At 42.4% G+C, this 17,238-nt stretch overlaps 1 protein-coding gene across 6 annotated transcripts in view; it reads left to right on the plus strand.

Moving 5' to 3' along the window:
- CCDC91 (coiled-coil domain containing 91) overlaps positions 1-17,238 on the plus strand; it is a 119,519-nt gene that overhangs the window by 23,215 nt on the left and 79,066 nt on the right. For 5 of the 6 annotated variants that reach the window (XM_048516105.1, XM_048516108.1, XM_048516107.1 and 2 more), the window contains exons 3-6: positions 582-660; positions 4,999-5,135; positions 7,204-7,404; positions 7,932-8,036. In XM_048516105.1, coding sequence (XP_048372062.1) covers positions 582-660; positions 4,999-5,135; positions 7,204-7,404; positions 7,932-8,036 — 522 coding nt within the window. Of the gene's footprint in view, positions 1-581; positions 661-3,653; positions 3,697-4,998; positions 5,136-7,203; positions 7,405-7,931; positions 8,037-17,238 lie in introns of those variants that run through there. The other variant, XM_048516110.1, reaches the window with a different exon arrangement.

Genomic DNA, 17,238 nt, shown 5'->3' on the forward strand with positions numbered 1-17,238 from the left:
TGTGTAAACAGAGAAATGCGAGGGGAGAGCCCACTACAAGCCCACTGTGCAGAGAAGAGCCATGAGGTAAGCGTTCCATGAATAATGGGCCAAAAGGATAGCTATGGTGGGGACAACTCACTTCCAGCCAATCACTGAGCATGACTCACTCCCAGCCAATGCATTTGTTTATTTTATTTAAGGGAAGCCACTCATGTTGATGATGTAGCACTAAAGACAACTGGAGCATAGGTAAATATTAGCACTAGGCACAGTCAAGGAAGGGAGTGAATTTCCATGTGATGTTTCTAAGCTGTTTTGAGCCCTATGTTCTATGACAAAAAAGTCCCCAATAATATGCTGAATAAATAAATATGGAATCATTCCTTTTCTGTAATTTGCAGTGTGTTCCTTTTACATTTGGAAAGTACTTTTCTGAGCAATTTGTGAAGTGGAGTGGCTAAGCCATGCTCTAAGTAATGGAAGTGTACCACGGTGTTCACTGTACAAGAAATGTCTGGATGCAATAGGCGTTACCTGATCAGGACATGCAGTTGGAAGGTCCACGCATTAAATTCTTATCATGTCCTTTTCATTTTTAGGCAGCAGAAACCTTTGACGGTGGAAATGGTGAACCACAGGCAACTTCTCCTGCCATTCCTTGGGCAGCGTTTCCTTCAGGTAGCGAAGTTCACTGGGGCTTTGCATGCCGGAGCTTCTCCTTCAATCCGTTTGAATGGAAACATCCAAATGTTCACCATGAATTATATACCCCCTGTATTGTCTCTGTGTATAAAACTATAGTAATAAGCCATGAAACATTTTTTATAGCTGAAGCGAAACAGAGAATTTACTATGGTTTCTTGCTTGAAGCACCTCTTTATAAAAGAGCGAAAACAGGTATATGTCTAAACTTTGCTTTTGGCATTTCCTGCGCAATTTCCTGCCTCAGTTTAATCATTTTAGGTGCTAGGGCAGGGGTCTGCAACCTTCAGCTCTCCAGATGTTCATGGACTACAGTTCCCATCGGCCCCCTGCCAGCATGGCCAATTGGGCTGATAGGTTTTGTAGTCCATGAGCATCTGGAGAGCCGCAGGTTCCAGACCCCTGTGCTAGGGAGAACTCAGGTTTGATCTGCTATAGAGCCCACTTGTTTTTCTTTGGCAGTCTCTGTGAAACTTTCCTTCCATACCACCTCTCAAACGAATAAATGTTCTTCCTGTCCGCTTCCTACATTGTCCAACTTTTATATCCTTACATAGTAACGGGGAATAATACTGTGCTATGGATTATCTTGATCGTGGTCTCCCACACCACTTTCTTACACCTAAGAACTGTTCGTAGTTCCTTCGTGGTTGCCCTTCCGCATGGGCCAAAAGCAGCGGAGTGGAAACGCTGTAAAATGGTTTAAAACAGTGTAAAGGGTTTACACCGTTTTCACACCGCTGTTTTTGGCCTAAGAAGAGAAGAAGAGTTTGGATTTATATCCCCCCCCTTTCTCTCCTATAGGAGACTCAAAGGGGCTTACAATCTCCTTGCCCTTCCCTCCTCACAACAAACACCCTGTGAGGTGAGTGGGGCTGAGAGAGCTCCGAAAAGCTGTGACTAGCCCAAGGTCACCCAGCTGGCGTGTGTGGGAGTGCACAGATAAGCCTCCACAACTCAAGCAGCAGAGCTGGGAATCAAACCCGGTTCCTGCAGATAAGAGTGCACCTGCTCTTAGCCACTACGCCACTGCTGCCCCTAAGTCTCCTGATTCTTTGTTGCAGTCTCCCGCTTGGTTGATGATGGAGCCAAGGGATAGAAGATCTTTAACCATTTCAGTTTCTTCATTGTCAAGCATACATTTTTTAAAAATGTCTTGGCAGTCAACACTTTTGTCTTCTTGCTGTTTAACTCTAATCATGCTTTGGTATTTTCTGCATTAAACTTCGTCAGTAGTAATTTCAGTTCTTTATATTGTAAACGTTCCTTCCGTCAACTTTCACTCCACTTTCATCTTAGTCTAATCCTGTCATGTCTAGCATAAAATATTATATTTTTTGGATATCTTGTGCGAATATCTTGTGCTTCAGACAACAATCTTTAGAACATTTGATTTAAGTGTTAGAGAAGTTTATGTGTTCACCCTTTTACAGGGACATGGCGAGGGGGGAAAGTGCCTGGTGCACTGGTGCGTCCTCCGCCCCTGCCACGCTCCCGCCCCGGAATGCCTCTGCCCCGGAATGCCCCTGCCACGCCCCGTCAGGGGTGCGCGCCTGGTGCGCTGTGCACACCCCGTCCCCTTGGAGCTACGCCTCTGCCTTTTTAACCAATAGGAATAGAGCTTTCTCTTTCTCTCTCTCTATGTCTGTCTATCTCTGTGTCTGTCTCTCTTTTTCTCTCTTTCATGCAACAGATGGACGTGTTGCTGTGTTTAAGTGGTTGAGCATTAAAAGTATTTGTGTGTTCTGGGTTCTGACTTTGGTAACTAAGTAAAATGGTGCCATGTCCCCCTATGTGAATTTAGTTTATGATTTGATTTGGCGAGATCATCAAAGAAGCCACAGTTCATCTTTAAATTGCCAGGATGTATTGCCAGTGCCTCTGGAAATGCCATTAAAACTGTCTACTGAATAATGAATGTTTCACTGTGTCTCTGTGTTCTTTTGAGACAACGTATGTTAAAAATCTTACTTTATGCAAATCCAAGGGCAGGATGACTATTTTTGTAGCATTCTTAGTGGGACAAAGATTCCTTGGATTCCACTGTGTTTACTGTATACACTTGTTTAATATCGAGCTGTGAGTTGTGAAGATGTCTGAATGATTTTATTTAGAATTCGGTGCCATGACTAGATATCAAATGCAGATACCACCAAATTTGAAGGATTCCATTGATGTATTGTTGAAGGCTTTCACGGCCAGATTCAACTGGTTGTTGTGGGTTTTCCGGGCTGTGTGGCCATGGTCTGATACCAGACCTCGGCCATGCAGCCCGGAAAACCCACAACAACCAGATTCCATTGATGTTTGGAACTGGTTTCTTTGAGTCAGTAATGGACTGGATGAGGGTAAACAAGCTAGAACTTAATCCTGACAAGACAAAGGTTCCTTCTGCACAGCACCGGGAGAGCGGGTTGCAGGCGGGATAAAGTAACTCGCTCTCCTGTTGTCCTGTTCGCATGCCTCCATGCAAGCAGCCAATGGAGCCCACAGAAGCAATGCGGGCTGCTGTTGTGCCTTTGCACCAAGGTGCACCTTTTTTAAACCCCCTATGCTGCGTGTCTGTGCAGAGAGCACCTTTAAAAACCAGGTAGCCGTTCACTCACAAGTGGCTGCAATCCGCTAAAGAATCGCAGATAGTGTGATTCTTGAAAAGCTCGGGTTTGGGAAAAATGCGGAATGGACTTGCGTTAGGAGCAGGATCCGTGTGAAGTTCCCTCCCAACATGGATTTTATCCCGTGGTTAGCCCGGGTTTATTGGCCCGTGTGGAAAGGACCAGAGGTTCTCTGGGTTAGCAGAAAGGCAGACCAGGGACGAGACCTCGCCTGTCTTGCATGGGGTCATTCTTCTCTTGGAAAACATAGTTCACTTCTTGCTCCTAGTTGCCAGATGATGATGATGATGATGAAGAAGAAGAGTTGGATTTATATCCCCCCTTTCTCTCCTGTAGAAGACTCAAAGGGGCTTACAATCTCCTTGCCCTTCCCCCCTCACAGCAAACACTCTATGAGGTAGGTGGGGCTGAGAGAGCTCCGAAGAACTGTGACTAGCCCAAGGTCGCCCAGCTGGCATGTGTGGGAGTGCACAGGCTAATCTGGATTCCTCAGATAAGTCTCCACAGCTCAAGTGACCGAGCAGGGAATCAAACCCGGTTCCTCCAGATTAGAGTACACCTGCTCTTAACCACTATGCCACTGCTGCTCCTATGGCTGCTGTGGCTCAGAGGCCTGACTTCAGCTGATGTGTCAGCTCTGTCCATTCCTAGATCAGCCAGATCTAGCCACAGTGATCCAAGCCTTACTTGCATCTTAGTTATTTTATTTTCACTTTTAAACAAAAAACATTTTTGCTGTTGTTATACGCCACTTTGAACCACGAGGAAAGGTGGGCTATAAATCCGATAGTAAAGACATAAAACCTAGACTGTACTATTGCAATATGCTTTACATACGGCTGCCCTAAGAGAGTGTCTGGAAGCTGCAGCTAGTTCAGAATGCTGTGGTTGGACTGCTAGTTGAGGCGATTGTTGGGAATGCGTTGCCCTGCCGCTACCACAGCTGCACCAACTGCCAATCTGCTTCTGAGCCCAATTCAAGATATTGGTTTTATCCTTTAAAGCCCTACGTGGCTTGGGACTGAGGTTTTTGAAGAACCATCTTCTATACATCCCTGCCTGGGAATAAAGATCACAGGGGGCGGCCTTCCTGACTGTTTGGTGGCAACCTCACAACAATGGAATACCGTCTCCGGGGAGGTGTGGCTGACCCCCACACTTTTGATCTTAATTAGGTAGCTGAAGACAGTTTTGTTTAGGACTATATTTGACTAGCTTAGCTTTTATTTATCGCAATTTCTAATTGAAATTTTAAGTCAGAGAGCCTTGAGGCTGTTTTTCTAAGTGAATTACTGGGCTTTTGTCAGGGGAGGTTGAGGATGCAAACTCTGAGAGGCTATCCTCTGTAGTGGGTGCTGCTCTTCTTCTGACAGCTCGCCAGCCAAACCCCTGACCCCACCACCCTTCATCATCCTTGTTTGTCAGTGATATAATTGCATGATCGCAATTCAAACATTCTTCTTAATGTATATTTGATCATAAATTATATCAATTGCAATTTTGAAAGTAACATTGCAGCATGCTTACTTTTTTGTCATTATGAAGTAGTTGGGACTTCTTTTTCTGGTAAACTGTATTTTTGTGTTTTGTTAGACCCTGGCATGATATGATGTTGGACCCTTTGTCCATCATTTGCTTGCTTGCCTCTTGTTTCTTGCATTTGTACCTGAAACACACCTGTCTCAAATGGTTTCTGCAGAAGTTCTCCAGGACCCAGCTGCAGCTGTGAGTTCTACCTGCTTTGACCCTGTTACTCCATTGACTTCATCAGATGATACTGTGACAGATAATCAGATGTCATCCACTACTTTTAATCTACCTGATCTTAAAGAACAGGTAAAATGACTGGGTTTGCCTTTCTGTTTATCAGTTTTGTCCACTAATTTCTTCATGGTGGGCATTACGTTGGGTTGGGGGAAGAATTCCACCTTGTTTGCTGAATATACATTAATTCATAGAGATGGACTCTGCTCTAATTCTGCCATGATTGGTTGTAATATCTTTTTCTTTCTATAGAAAAGTTTACTTGGGAGTAAACTGTTGAATTAAACAGCTCTTATTCCCATGTACAAGTGCATTGGATTGCATTTTAAGACCCATTGAAGCTAATAGAACAAGCTGATCTAATCTAAGGCCCATTGTTTTCGATGGTATTAATCTGTGGCTCACATTAGGAGGATCAGACCCTAACTGACCCATCCAAGGGCCCAGGTGTTCGGCTGCAGCACTGCAGTCATGGTGGACCTCTGCTTTCCTGGAAGCTTCCCAGCGGTGTGGGGAGGCTCACAATGCGAGAAAACCTCCCTGCTACTGGGAAGTCCCCATTGGGCTTAATGGACGTACACCATCTTTTTGATGCCATAAGTCTCATGTCTGGGCCGCCAGCATAATGGCAGTAATGGCCTAGAGGGAGATCCCCCAGCCCTTCCCTGCTATCCCAGCAGCAACCGTGGGAACCCAGGGACAATGGTGATGCATCCGGTGCTGTATCCTGCCACCAGGGAGGGCCAAATGCTGACAGATGTGCCCCAGGAGGGCTAATCTACTGGTGCAGCCGCATGCCACTCCCACTGGCAGAATCCTCCCCTCCCATGGAATGGGGCTGTAGATCTCTTTCTTTTATTTATTTTTTTAATTATCAAATTGATTGATCAGAAAATAATTAAATGGGTTTAACAATGATAACTTTCCCACTAACATCTCCATACATTTCTGAGTAACTCTCTTCCAGTATCTACAAAGACAAAAGAATTATTCAAGGTGGACCCAAGAACAAGAAGAGTTGGTTTTTATACCCTCGCTTTTCTTTACTGAAAGGAATCTCTTACAAATGCCTTCCCTTCCCCACCACAAACACCTCTTAACATAGGTGGGTCTGAAAAAGTTCTGAGAGAACTTTGACTAGCCCTAGGTCACTCAACAGGCTGCATGTGGGAAATCAAATCTGGGTCTCCAAATTTGAGTCTGCTGCTCATGGTGAGGAGCAGGGAATCAAATCCAGTTCTTCAGGTTGGAGTCTGCCACTTTTAGGCCGTTTCCGCACGGGCACAAAAAGCTGGTAAAACTATGGTAAAAACAGCATTATGGGTGGAGAGTTCGCATGGCCGTCGCTGCAGAAATGACACTGCAGTGATGGGGCAACTCTTCAGTGGGGCTACAATGGTGTATTTGAGTCTTTTCAACAACAGCACTCTGCAGCCAGCGTCGTGTGAAGTGCCTGTGAGAAATCAGTGCCGCAGAGCCTGCCCCCCACAATGGCGGCCCACACTGGCCAATCCTGGCGCCTAATGCCCATGATGGGGGAAAAAGAACACCATTCGCAAAGCACAGCCGTGCAAAGCGGCGTGGTTCAGCTGATGTGCTGCCTGTCCATGGAGCACCCGCCCATGCAAATGCTCCGTTGCTGCAGCATTGCCAATAACACCAACGGCACAACGCTGTAATCGACTGTGCAGAAACGTCCTTAACCACTGCATTTCGAAGGTGGTGCTCCTGTTTGAGAACATATGTCCTATGTCTCCTTGGCTGTTTGAAAGCAGTTGCATATTACTTTGGACTGTGGCAGTTATGTTTTTCAGACAGTTTTTTAAAGGTACATTTGTGTTCATTACGTTCAACTGGAATTAAATTCCAATCTCCAGGAGCTATTGGTATGAAAACAGTGAAGCATTGCAAAGCAATTACATTCCCTAGCAGCTTTGCCTTATATATGAGGTATTCTCCAAAAACTGGTGTTTCTCAAAAATATTTGGTATTTTGAGAATTGGTATTAATTCCAGGGAGAACGTTCTATTTCATAATGAATTTTAATGCGCAGAACTGTGCAAATAACAGGTTTTGACCACAGAAAAAACCATGCTGCTCTTAACTGTACTCTCTGTGCGTCCCGTGTCCCATAAAACAGGCTCCGTTATCTATTGGTCTGTGTTCGGAAGCACCAGAGTCCAATTCGAGTCCACCTGAAGATTCGGATACAACTGATGATGGGGATGATGATGACGAAAAACTGGGATTGGACGAATCAACGGATCATCTTCAGCAAACCCTTGCAAGTCTAGAAGTTAAACTAAAAGTAGCTGACGAAGAGAAATGTGAAATAAAAAAGGTACAGCTTCATCCCCACAAAACCGGCTTTTGAAATTCGCAGGCAGTTTCGTTACGGTCACAGCTGGCAGCTCCACCTATCTTCAGGGCTGTCTAACAGTTTCCAGTCCAAGATCCTGTCTTCAGTCGCTGTCAGCTTTGCCAAACTCTAACCGTTTTGGTTTGTTTTCCATGCTGGGTGTCTGACTCAGTTTGACTTATTTGGAACATTTTAGGGAAAAAAAATCTGAGTACCTTTTGAGAACATGGCAGAAAAAAAACCTGTTGGTGATCGAGAAACTCCCTTTTTATATATGGAGTTAATAAATTTGTAAGGGCAGTCTCTTTAAGACTCTTCACCTTCTTGAGTTTAAAAACAACTTACAAACAGCCATTTGTTAATATAGTTTCTTAGCCCCAAGAATTGGCTAATGATTTATGAATCTCGGGATAGTGTGTGGATAGCTTAGTCTCGTATTTAAAGATAAATGCTAGTAAATAGAATGCGTTCTTGAATCTTATTTGTTGTTTGCCCAATTTTTTTTTTAGGAGTTACAAGATTTGCTGGAAAAATACAGGATTCTGGAAACGGATTTCCTGAAAGACAAGGAAGATAAATTAATTTCACACCAAGATAGGTACATCAAGCTCCAGGTAACATGAATTTTATAGTTTTTCCCCACTCATCTTTTTGTGACACTAAAATGTCACATAGTATTTTTTTTTCTTTTTCAGTGGTTTTCAGGACTGTACCTAACAAACTGTAACTTTTAACAAACGTGTTCTTTTTGTTCTTGGTGGCAAAAGAATGCATAGCACTGAAAGCTTTTGATTATTCAGAAGCATATTTAGGTAGATAATTACAGAACCTTGTCAGAACCTTAAATTGGCCGCTGTCTTCCTTCAATTGATAGTATATTAGACTTAACCTGTATTACGCAGAACATAAATATAATCGTAAGGTTAATAAGGGATGGGTCTGTGAGGCATGGAATTCCCTGCCAGCCAAGTGGACAATATTGACCTTGATAGACTGATGGTATTACTTAGCGTACGACAGGTTCCGGTGCCCATGCTTAGGTGCAGCATTTTGAGTACATTTACAATAAAATGGCATTCCTTCTTCGTGGTCAATCAATTCAGTACTCAGATTTCAGCATCAGAGGCTTTAGAGTACATATGTGAGAACGTGTGGCTTTGCAGAAGTCTAGAATGTAAGAGAAGCTGCAGTTTTATTGTTTTTGTTTGTTTATTTCACTTACGCTCCACCTTTTCGTGACTAAAGTCAGGTTCAGAGTGGCTCACATCCTAATTCAGACAAACAGGTATTAAATTGGTAATAATTAGAACCTTACCCTGTTTCCCCTAATATAAGACATCCCCGAAAAATAAGACATAGTAGAGGTTTTGCTGAAGTGTGAAATATAAGGCATCCCCCGAAAGTAAGACATAGCAAAGTTTTTGTTTGGAAGCATGCCCGACGAACAGAACACAGGAAAAATAAGACATCCCCTAAAAATAAGACATAGCACATCTTTGGGAGCAAAAATTAATATAAGACACTGTCTTATATTCGGGGAAACACGGTATCTATAAAACTAACAAAGGGTTGGATGGACAAGCCTGTGGAAGCTGATCTTCCCTTCCCCCACTAGACCTTGGATCTTCTGAAAAGACATGACTGAGAGTTGGGGCAAAAAGCCCTGTGGTCAGAAAGCCCTGTGGAATGGGAGGTGCAACAACAACCCCTTCTCACTCTGAGGAGAAAACAGAGCCTCCTGAAAAAAAAGAGGGAAACTCTGTTTTTGAGGGATGGATTTTAAATCGTACAGGCACTACCCCTTTCCCTCAATCAGTTACACCCTGGTACTTGTTAAGGTTCAAGACAAAACTAAATTTTATTTACAGACTGGTTTAGCTCCTCAGATGGAACAGAGAGGTTTCAAAAGCATTTTTGGTTTCTTAGGTAGATATTTTTTTTTTCTCAGATGTTATAGCACAGTTTTCAGAACAGACCTTATTCACCCACAAGTGCCTCTTGAGGGAAAACTTTCCACCCGCAGTCAAGCACAATCCTAGTTCACCTGCCCTTTATCACCAAAAGGGAGTGGTCACTGACTTTAGGAGGGTCCCCCCACGTGAAGTTTCCCTAATTCAGAGAACAAGGCTTTTCATAACAACCACTGTTCCTCCCTGACAGTCTGAGATTAGAGGAATCTGGCCACCTAGCCTTCCTCTCTCTGTCTCTCACTGGCCTCACTGCCACTAGACACAGTCTTCAGACTGAAAGATCTGTGGGCTGACACGATGTGTGTCTGACTACTGAATCTGCGTGTCTCTCCACTCAGACTCAATTCTCACTAAAACCCTTTTCTAACAGGCTTCTTCCTGCTTTTATAGCAGACAGCGCACCCTATCTGTGGCTATCAGCTATAGCATTACAGCCCAGCCAATCAGGTTGTGCTCTGGCTGTTACTGTGGTGTTTTGCTCTGGCTAACTTCACAGTTGCAAATTAATGCCTTAAGAGCCTATTCTGTCACAGGAAGCTACAGGAAGCTACAATGAAGAGAAGGAATTAGGCAACATGGCTTCTCCTCCTTGCAAAATCTTTGCTGGTGGTAGAACCTCTATTAGCAGGAGTGGAGAGGTGCAGAGCTGTAGTGAGGAGGAACTGCACCTGGGGCACGTGTGCACCCTGCACACCTGCCATGCCCCACCTGTCAAAGTTATGGACCCTCCAAAGGGTAGTCCCCATCTCTTGTTAGCTCCCATTGGAAACAATAGGGGATGGAGGCACCCACTTTGGGGGTCCATAACTTTGCCCCCCCAAACCAAACTTTACCAAACTCAGGGGGCATCATCAGGACAGTCCCTGGATCATACTCTGAAATGTTGGTGCCATTAACTTTAAAAACCCGCCCCCTGCAGGCCAAAATGTGAAAAACACCGGAAAATACCCCCCCCCCCCAAAAGCTCAAATACCTTGCATTCAGATTCGTTCAGATTCGGGCAGGATATATTTGGCTGATTTTTGCCCGAATATGCCCGAATTCACCCAGATTCTGGCCGAATCTGGTATTAGTTGCATCCAAATCTCCAAGCCTGGTGTTGTCCACTGTTCAAATTTTTACCTATATTCTTGTTGAGTCTGCCCACCTTTCCAACAATGGCTTCTAGAAAATTTTGAATTACATGAAAGCTCCCAATACTGACATTTTTGGAATGTGAGCAGGATCATGTTCTCAAAAAACAACGCAACTTATGTGGTTTAGACTTTGAGTTCAAATATAGCTACAAGAATTAAAAAAAAAAACTTTTGGCATCCTTTCTCTATTCTTTTGAATTAAGCTCAAACCCCAAACTTGATTTGGAAGCACTTAAAAATGCTTGTCCTTTTCATCTCTCCCTCCCCTTTTTCCTTGTCTTTGAAACTTGCATGTTTTAAAACTGGCTGAATTCTTCTCGTTGTAATTCACACTATCCCAACTGTGGTTAGAAGGAAAGGCAAAAATGATTGAGTAAAATGATTTCTGTTGAGATTTAGGATGACAAAGAGGATGAGTTTGGATTTATACCCTGCCTTTCTCTCCTGGAAGGCGACTCAAAGTGGCTTAAAAACTCCTTTCCCTTTCTCTCCCCACAACATACAGCTTTTGAGGTAGGTGTAACTGAGAGACATTTGAGAGAACTGTGACTAGCCCTAGGTCACCCAGCTGGAATGTAGGAGTGCGGAAGAAGATCTGGTCCACCAGATAAAACTCAGCTGCTCACGTAGAGAAATGGGAAATCAAACCTGGTTCTCCAGATTAGTCTACCTGCTCTTAACCACTACACCACACTGGTTCTTCTCATTTAGAATAATCCACTTGCATTCAAGTTAATACCTTATTATTCTCAGTAGTGATAGTGGAATACATAACTTTTTAAAAGGGCTTTATTTGCAGAGGGGTAGTTCAGGAAGTTAGTTACTTAGAGTAGCCTGGAATAATATGAGTTTTAAATGTCATTTTTTTTGCATCTCAAACCATTATTACCTTGGAACCAATATGCACCAGGCAGTGGCATATCACCAAGGGGGCAGGGTTTGGCACGATACACTGGGCACGCGTTGTTGCAGGGGTATGGGAGGGGCGCAGGACGGGGGCATTCCCCGGGCACAATTTACCCTCGCTCCGCCCCTGGCACCAGGCAATAATAGATTAATAAAAGAATAGAGTTTGAAAATTAGGTGGAACAGTTTTTCTCAGCATTGTATGCTATTACTGATTCAGTTAGGCAGGATCTTGTTTTCGAATGACTTTTTTCCCAGTGGATAAATTAGAAAATTTGAGGGAACGCTGATAAAATCTTCTATGAATCATTTTCTCTTTTAGAATGAGTGAAATACTTAAGGCAAGGCTTTTCACATTCAAAACATGTAGCCTGGAAAAATCCTCAGGCTCTCAAGATTTCCAGTGGAAAAATGGGGAAATTTTGGCCAACACTGAAAAAAAAAACCCTCAGGGTGGTGGTGGTGGAATTGAATGAATGGAAAGAGGTTTTACTCAAAGTATATAGTATGAAAAAAAATTTATTGAAGACCTATCACAGCATTACGTAATGATAGTTCCTGTATATACTGTAGCCATATACAACATTCTCCACATTTTTTAAAAAAAAATAAATTTTGGCAGTAATTAATATACAGTAACGTGCTTAATGATATTACATTAAGAAGAAGAAGAAGAAGAGTTTGGATTTATGTCCCCCCTTTCTCTCCTGTAGGAGACTCAAAGGGGCTTACAATCTCCTTGCCCTTCCCCCCTCACAACAAACACCCTGTGAGGTAGGTGGGGCTGAGAGAGCTCCGAAAAGCTGTGACTAGCCCAAGGTCACCCAGCTGGCGTGTGTGGGAATTCACAGGCTAATCTGAATTCCCCAGATAAGGCTCCACAACTCAAGCGGCAGAGCTGGGAGGTTCAATACTACCAAAGTCCAGCTTAATATCCATATACACAGATACACCTATTGCAACTCTATATCCAAATATTCCTATTGTAACTCTATGACTTTTTCATCCAGATGATATACTTTCTTTGGTTTTTTACTGAACTTGTTTTATACTTCGACTGTCTTTCTCTCCTCCCCCAGTTGCCAAACATATGATAGCACAAGATACAGCAGTTTGTAATTCTTTGTCGAGTATTAGGTGTATTTGCCATTTTTTTGTTATAGAAGACCAAAGCGTAAGATTATTAGATTCCGTAAATATGCCAAATGATAGAATTTCATATGCTAAGTTATAAGTGATGCATTAGGTTTTCAAATCAGTTGAAAATATGTTTGCTACGAAGGTAAATCTTGCCTGTATTTCAATTTTTCCCAAAACTTGGTTCCCACCCCCCTAAAACCTCCATTTTCCCCTTGTGCTTCAATATTCCCTGGTTGTGATGATAAACTTACCTCTTCCAGCATAGGATGCCTCCATTCCAGTGTGAAGGGAGTGGGGATAATTTGGAGTTTTTTTGCTGAATGAGTAAAAGGGTACATAAGGGAAAGAAGAACCACGAAAGGGAGGGACTGTGTGGAGTTGAGGTAAGGGCTTGATTATCTGTTACCTATGTGCCCTTGTTTTGCTGTGCCAGTTGTCAAACACCCCACACTCTCTGTCTTATACCTGATTGGGGCAGGCCCATTTTAAATAGATGCATCTGCTGTCAGCACGGCATAGTGGTTAACAGCAATGGAATCTAATCCGGAAAACTGGGTTTGATTTCCCACTCCTCTGCATGAAGCCTACTGATAAGAGAAGAGAAGATAAACTTTAATGTCATTGTGCACGCACGCACGCGCAACGAAAATACAAACATCCCCCGATGCACATTTCTGCAGTCCTCACATCCCACCTACCACAATCCCCCTTCCAACCATCCCTACACAGCCACCGCCACGTCAACGCGACACCATGGAGTTCAGCACAGCCACAGCTCTAGAATAGAAGCTGTCTCTGAGCCTAGTTGTCCTTGTTTTTATGATCGTATACCGTCTGCCAGGTGGTAATATTTCAAACAAAGAGTATGCAGGGTGAGACGGGTCTTTCAGAATATTCTGAGCTTTCTTTAAGCAGTGGGAATTATAGAGTTCTTCCAAAGAGGGGAGAGGGCATCCAATAATTCTCTGGGCAGTAGTGATCACCCTATGGAGAGCCTTCCTATCTGCCGCTGTGCAACTGGCGAACCATGCACAGATGCAGTATGTCAGGACACTCTCTAGGGCACAGCAGTAGAAGGTCACTGGCGGACCTTGGGCCATTTACACTTCTGTCTGAACTCTCTCAGCTCTGCTTACTTCAGAAAGGTGTCTGTTGTGGAGCAGGGAATGGAAAGCAGTTGTAAGCTACATAGAGGCTCATTCCGCACATGCAGAATCATGCACTTTCAAACTGCTTTCAGTGCTCTTTGAAGCTGTGCAGACTAGCAAAATCCACTTGCAAACAGTTGTGAAAGTGGTTTGAAAACGCATTATTTTGCGTGTGCAGAAGGGGCCTGAGACTCCTGAAAAGGTAGAGAAAAGCAGGATACAAAAATTAACTCATTTTCTTCATTTTATTCTGGTTGAACACAGGGATGGTCCCAACCTTAGCAGAACATTATGTAGGTTTGAAGTATACCTTTAAAAAGTCAGACACTGTTGTTTTGCTTAGTGTATGTGAATTTGAGCGAGATGGTTAAGGAAGGTTGGAAGTGTATCTTGGAGGTAGGTGCTTTGTGTGGATGAGAGTACTAGAAATGTATGTTTTCTTTTAAAACCAATATGACTTATATCCTGTTAAATACCATCTTCTAACAAAATATTTAGGTTGGTTTTAGTTGCAGACATAGAGGAGACGGAATGCTAATAATGAAAATTGGTGTTAAAACACTGCCTACTCTACCTGCCATTAAATGTATAGATTACACGCCGGGAACTTTTATAGGCCACAGAAGAGACTCACATTATGGAGCACTGTGAGACAAGCCCAGAACAAAACAACAACAAAACGACCAAGTCACTTAACTTGTCCTTTTGATAATTGATTAAACATATTTGCGCGTATGGCAGTGACCTCTTGCCGATTGCTCTTGGAAGTTTTGCCAGAGAATCTGAAATTGCTTTTTCAAAAAAAAAAGGATCCTTTTTTTCCTTTTCTTTTCATGTTTGGTTCTGCAACTGCTTTTTCTGAACCTTCCAGAACCACAGAATACATTCTGTAGGGGTTACTGCTGTGAAATGTAATGCCCTGAAATACCATTCTTTAGCTTACCCAGCAAAATTCCTATTTTCAGTTGCTGCTGAAAAATGCTGAATGCTTTCCTTGGGGAGGCTTATCCAGAGTCGTAATTTATCTCTTATCTTTAAGTCCACAAGCATGTTATGCTTCAGTTTTATTTAAAAATATCAACGATATGTCCTGCGGTATTGCAAGGGCTTGATGAACAGCAACAAGAATAGAAATATTTGTTTTATTTTATTAAAATATTTATACCCCACCTTTCCTTGTTGCGCAGGGTGGCCTACAAATCATAATTAAAAACACCACAGTTGAAAACCATCAAAATCGTCAGATGCAATGCCTTTGCGGTGCCTTCTGACAGTTTCTAAAGACTGCACCCTTCCTACCTCCTCAGGGTTCCTGTTCGATGAAATAGGAAATGGAAAAGGCATGGTCTCAGGAGGTGGCAGGAAATGGCCAGTAGGTGGCAACATGAGAACCATGGTTGGCACATGGGGGCCATGGGAGGGTAGTCATTTTAGATGTTTGGGTCCTGGACCATGAAGGTCATAACCTGAACTGTGCATATGTGGTCTTGTATATGACCAGAGTCTCATTGAAGGTAGGTCCTTTGCTGCTATGTGTGCAATACTAATACGTTGTATATCTGTAGCCATCAGTCATTGCAATCATTACAGATCCCAACTGCCCAGGAGAGTCAGTGGTCCCTGAGGTATAGGATCCAGTTCATCTAAGTAGTAGATTTTGTTGCAACCTTACTTCTCAGGTGAGAAAATGGATTTTAAGGTAGCATTTTTAGTTCTACAAACATAAGACCGAGAATCACTGCGGAATCTTTGAATATACAAATAAAGAAATTTCCTGCACTATGAACAGAGTTGTATAACCATAAAAATAATTGGTTCTGGTGGGTTTTACAGGCTGTGTGGCCATGGTCTGGTGGATCTTGCTCCTAACGTCTCGCCTGCATCTGTGACTGGCATCTTCAGAGGTATATCACAGAGGGAAGTCTGTAACTCACCAGAACCAGTTGAATCCAGCCGTGAAAGCCTTCGACAATACATACAAATAATTATTTTTGGAGAGCTTTTATAAGGTTCTGATCAAAATCTTTCAAAAAGGCATCAGGAAAAAATCTTCTCCAATGCAGAAGTCTATGATTGCTAAAAGTAAACCCATATTCACTATGATTGCTAAAAGTAAACCCATATTCACTATGATTGCTAAAAGTAAACCCATATTCACTATGTAGCATCATTAATATAATATGTAACCATACCTTGCTTACTTGTGTCCATTTTTATCACACAATATTGGTATTGTTCTTAGGTCTTTGATCAACAGTCAATTAAATGTCACTTTTTTAATCTGTTAATTGCATGGACTAGCTAATGGTTGCTTTGAAGTCTGATGAAAATAAGGAAACTTAGCATTCTGCCAAGAAAGCAGGAGGCAACCCACTCACTCAGAGATGAAATGGAAATATTGACTATGCCTAGGAAGCATACAGGGGAATCCCAAGACAGAGTTACACCCTTATAAGGCCCTTGAAGTCACTGGGGTTAGAGGGGTGTAACTTCATTTAGGATTGCACTGTGACTTGCTTGGTCGGAGGAGGAAGCTTTTGTTCCAAAAGATCTCATACATGCAAACATTTATTTTCTGTACTTTTATTTACACTTTTCTTCTTGAAACTCAAAACAGAATACCGGATTAAAGTAAACGATAGGATTAAAAAAGCATAAAATAAACGGAGAACAGTGTAGCCACTAGATTACGAAAATACAAAACCAAATAAGTACAAACAAGATGATACTTATATCAGTGTAATAAACTACAACCCTGACAAGGGCAAATTGACAAGGGGAACTGTTCTTGTTGGTCTTATTGGACTTTTCGGTGTTGTCAACCATATCCTTTTAATAGAGCATCTGGAAGACCAAGGGATGAAAGGTTTGACCTTAAAATGGTTTAAAATGGTGCTCATCCCCCGGTCTGAAAACCACTAAGTCCACGTCAGCAAGTTTTCTTTTAACCCTTTAAAAGAAAATTTCTCTGTTCTTAAGTTTTAAAATACATAATAAACAGCAGCTCTTAACAATATATGTTGTAATCTTTTGGGCAGCGTTTCATATTTTCAACACATTTTCTTTCTGTCACCACTTCTTAAATTAAATTAGCAGATAACTCATCGCAGGGATATTAGAGCAAGAAGACCGTGGTGCGTGCATGACAGATTGATGAATTTCCCATTACACAATAGAAACCTGATCCCAGGTCTTTTCTAACATTTTGACTTGTTTTCTGCATCAAATGTTTAAAATGTGTGCTGCTTTTTTGAAGTATTATGTCCTGCTATATTCTTTCCAGGCCGACAGTGCTGAGTTTGTTTGATTTTTCCCCCCCTGAAAGTTAACTCAAGATCTGTCTTGCCTCAAGCACATTCTCAGGTGTTTTCATATTGTAAGAAAACAGTACACCATTAATGAGTAAAATTAGTACTTGTTCAACATATATTTTTAGTAATATTGTTATGATTCTGAGTCTCATGTATGGGAAGGTTTGCATTATTTTAGGTAGCATGTGGCATGTGTTGCTTTTCC

Source organism: Sphaerodactylus townsendi, linkage group LG14 (assembly GCF_021028975.2).
Source record: "Sphaerodactylus townsendi isolate TG3544 linkage group LG14, MPM_Stown_v2.3, whole genome shotgun sequence".
NCBI lineage: Eukaryota > Metazoa > Chordata > Lepidosauria > Squamata > Sphaerodactylidae > Sphaerodactylus > Sphaerodactylus townsendi.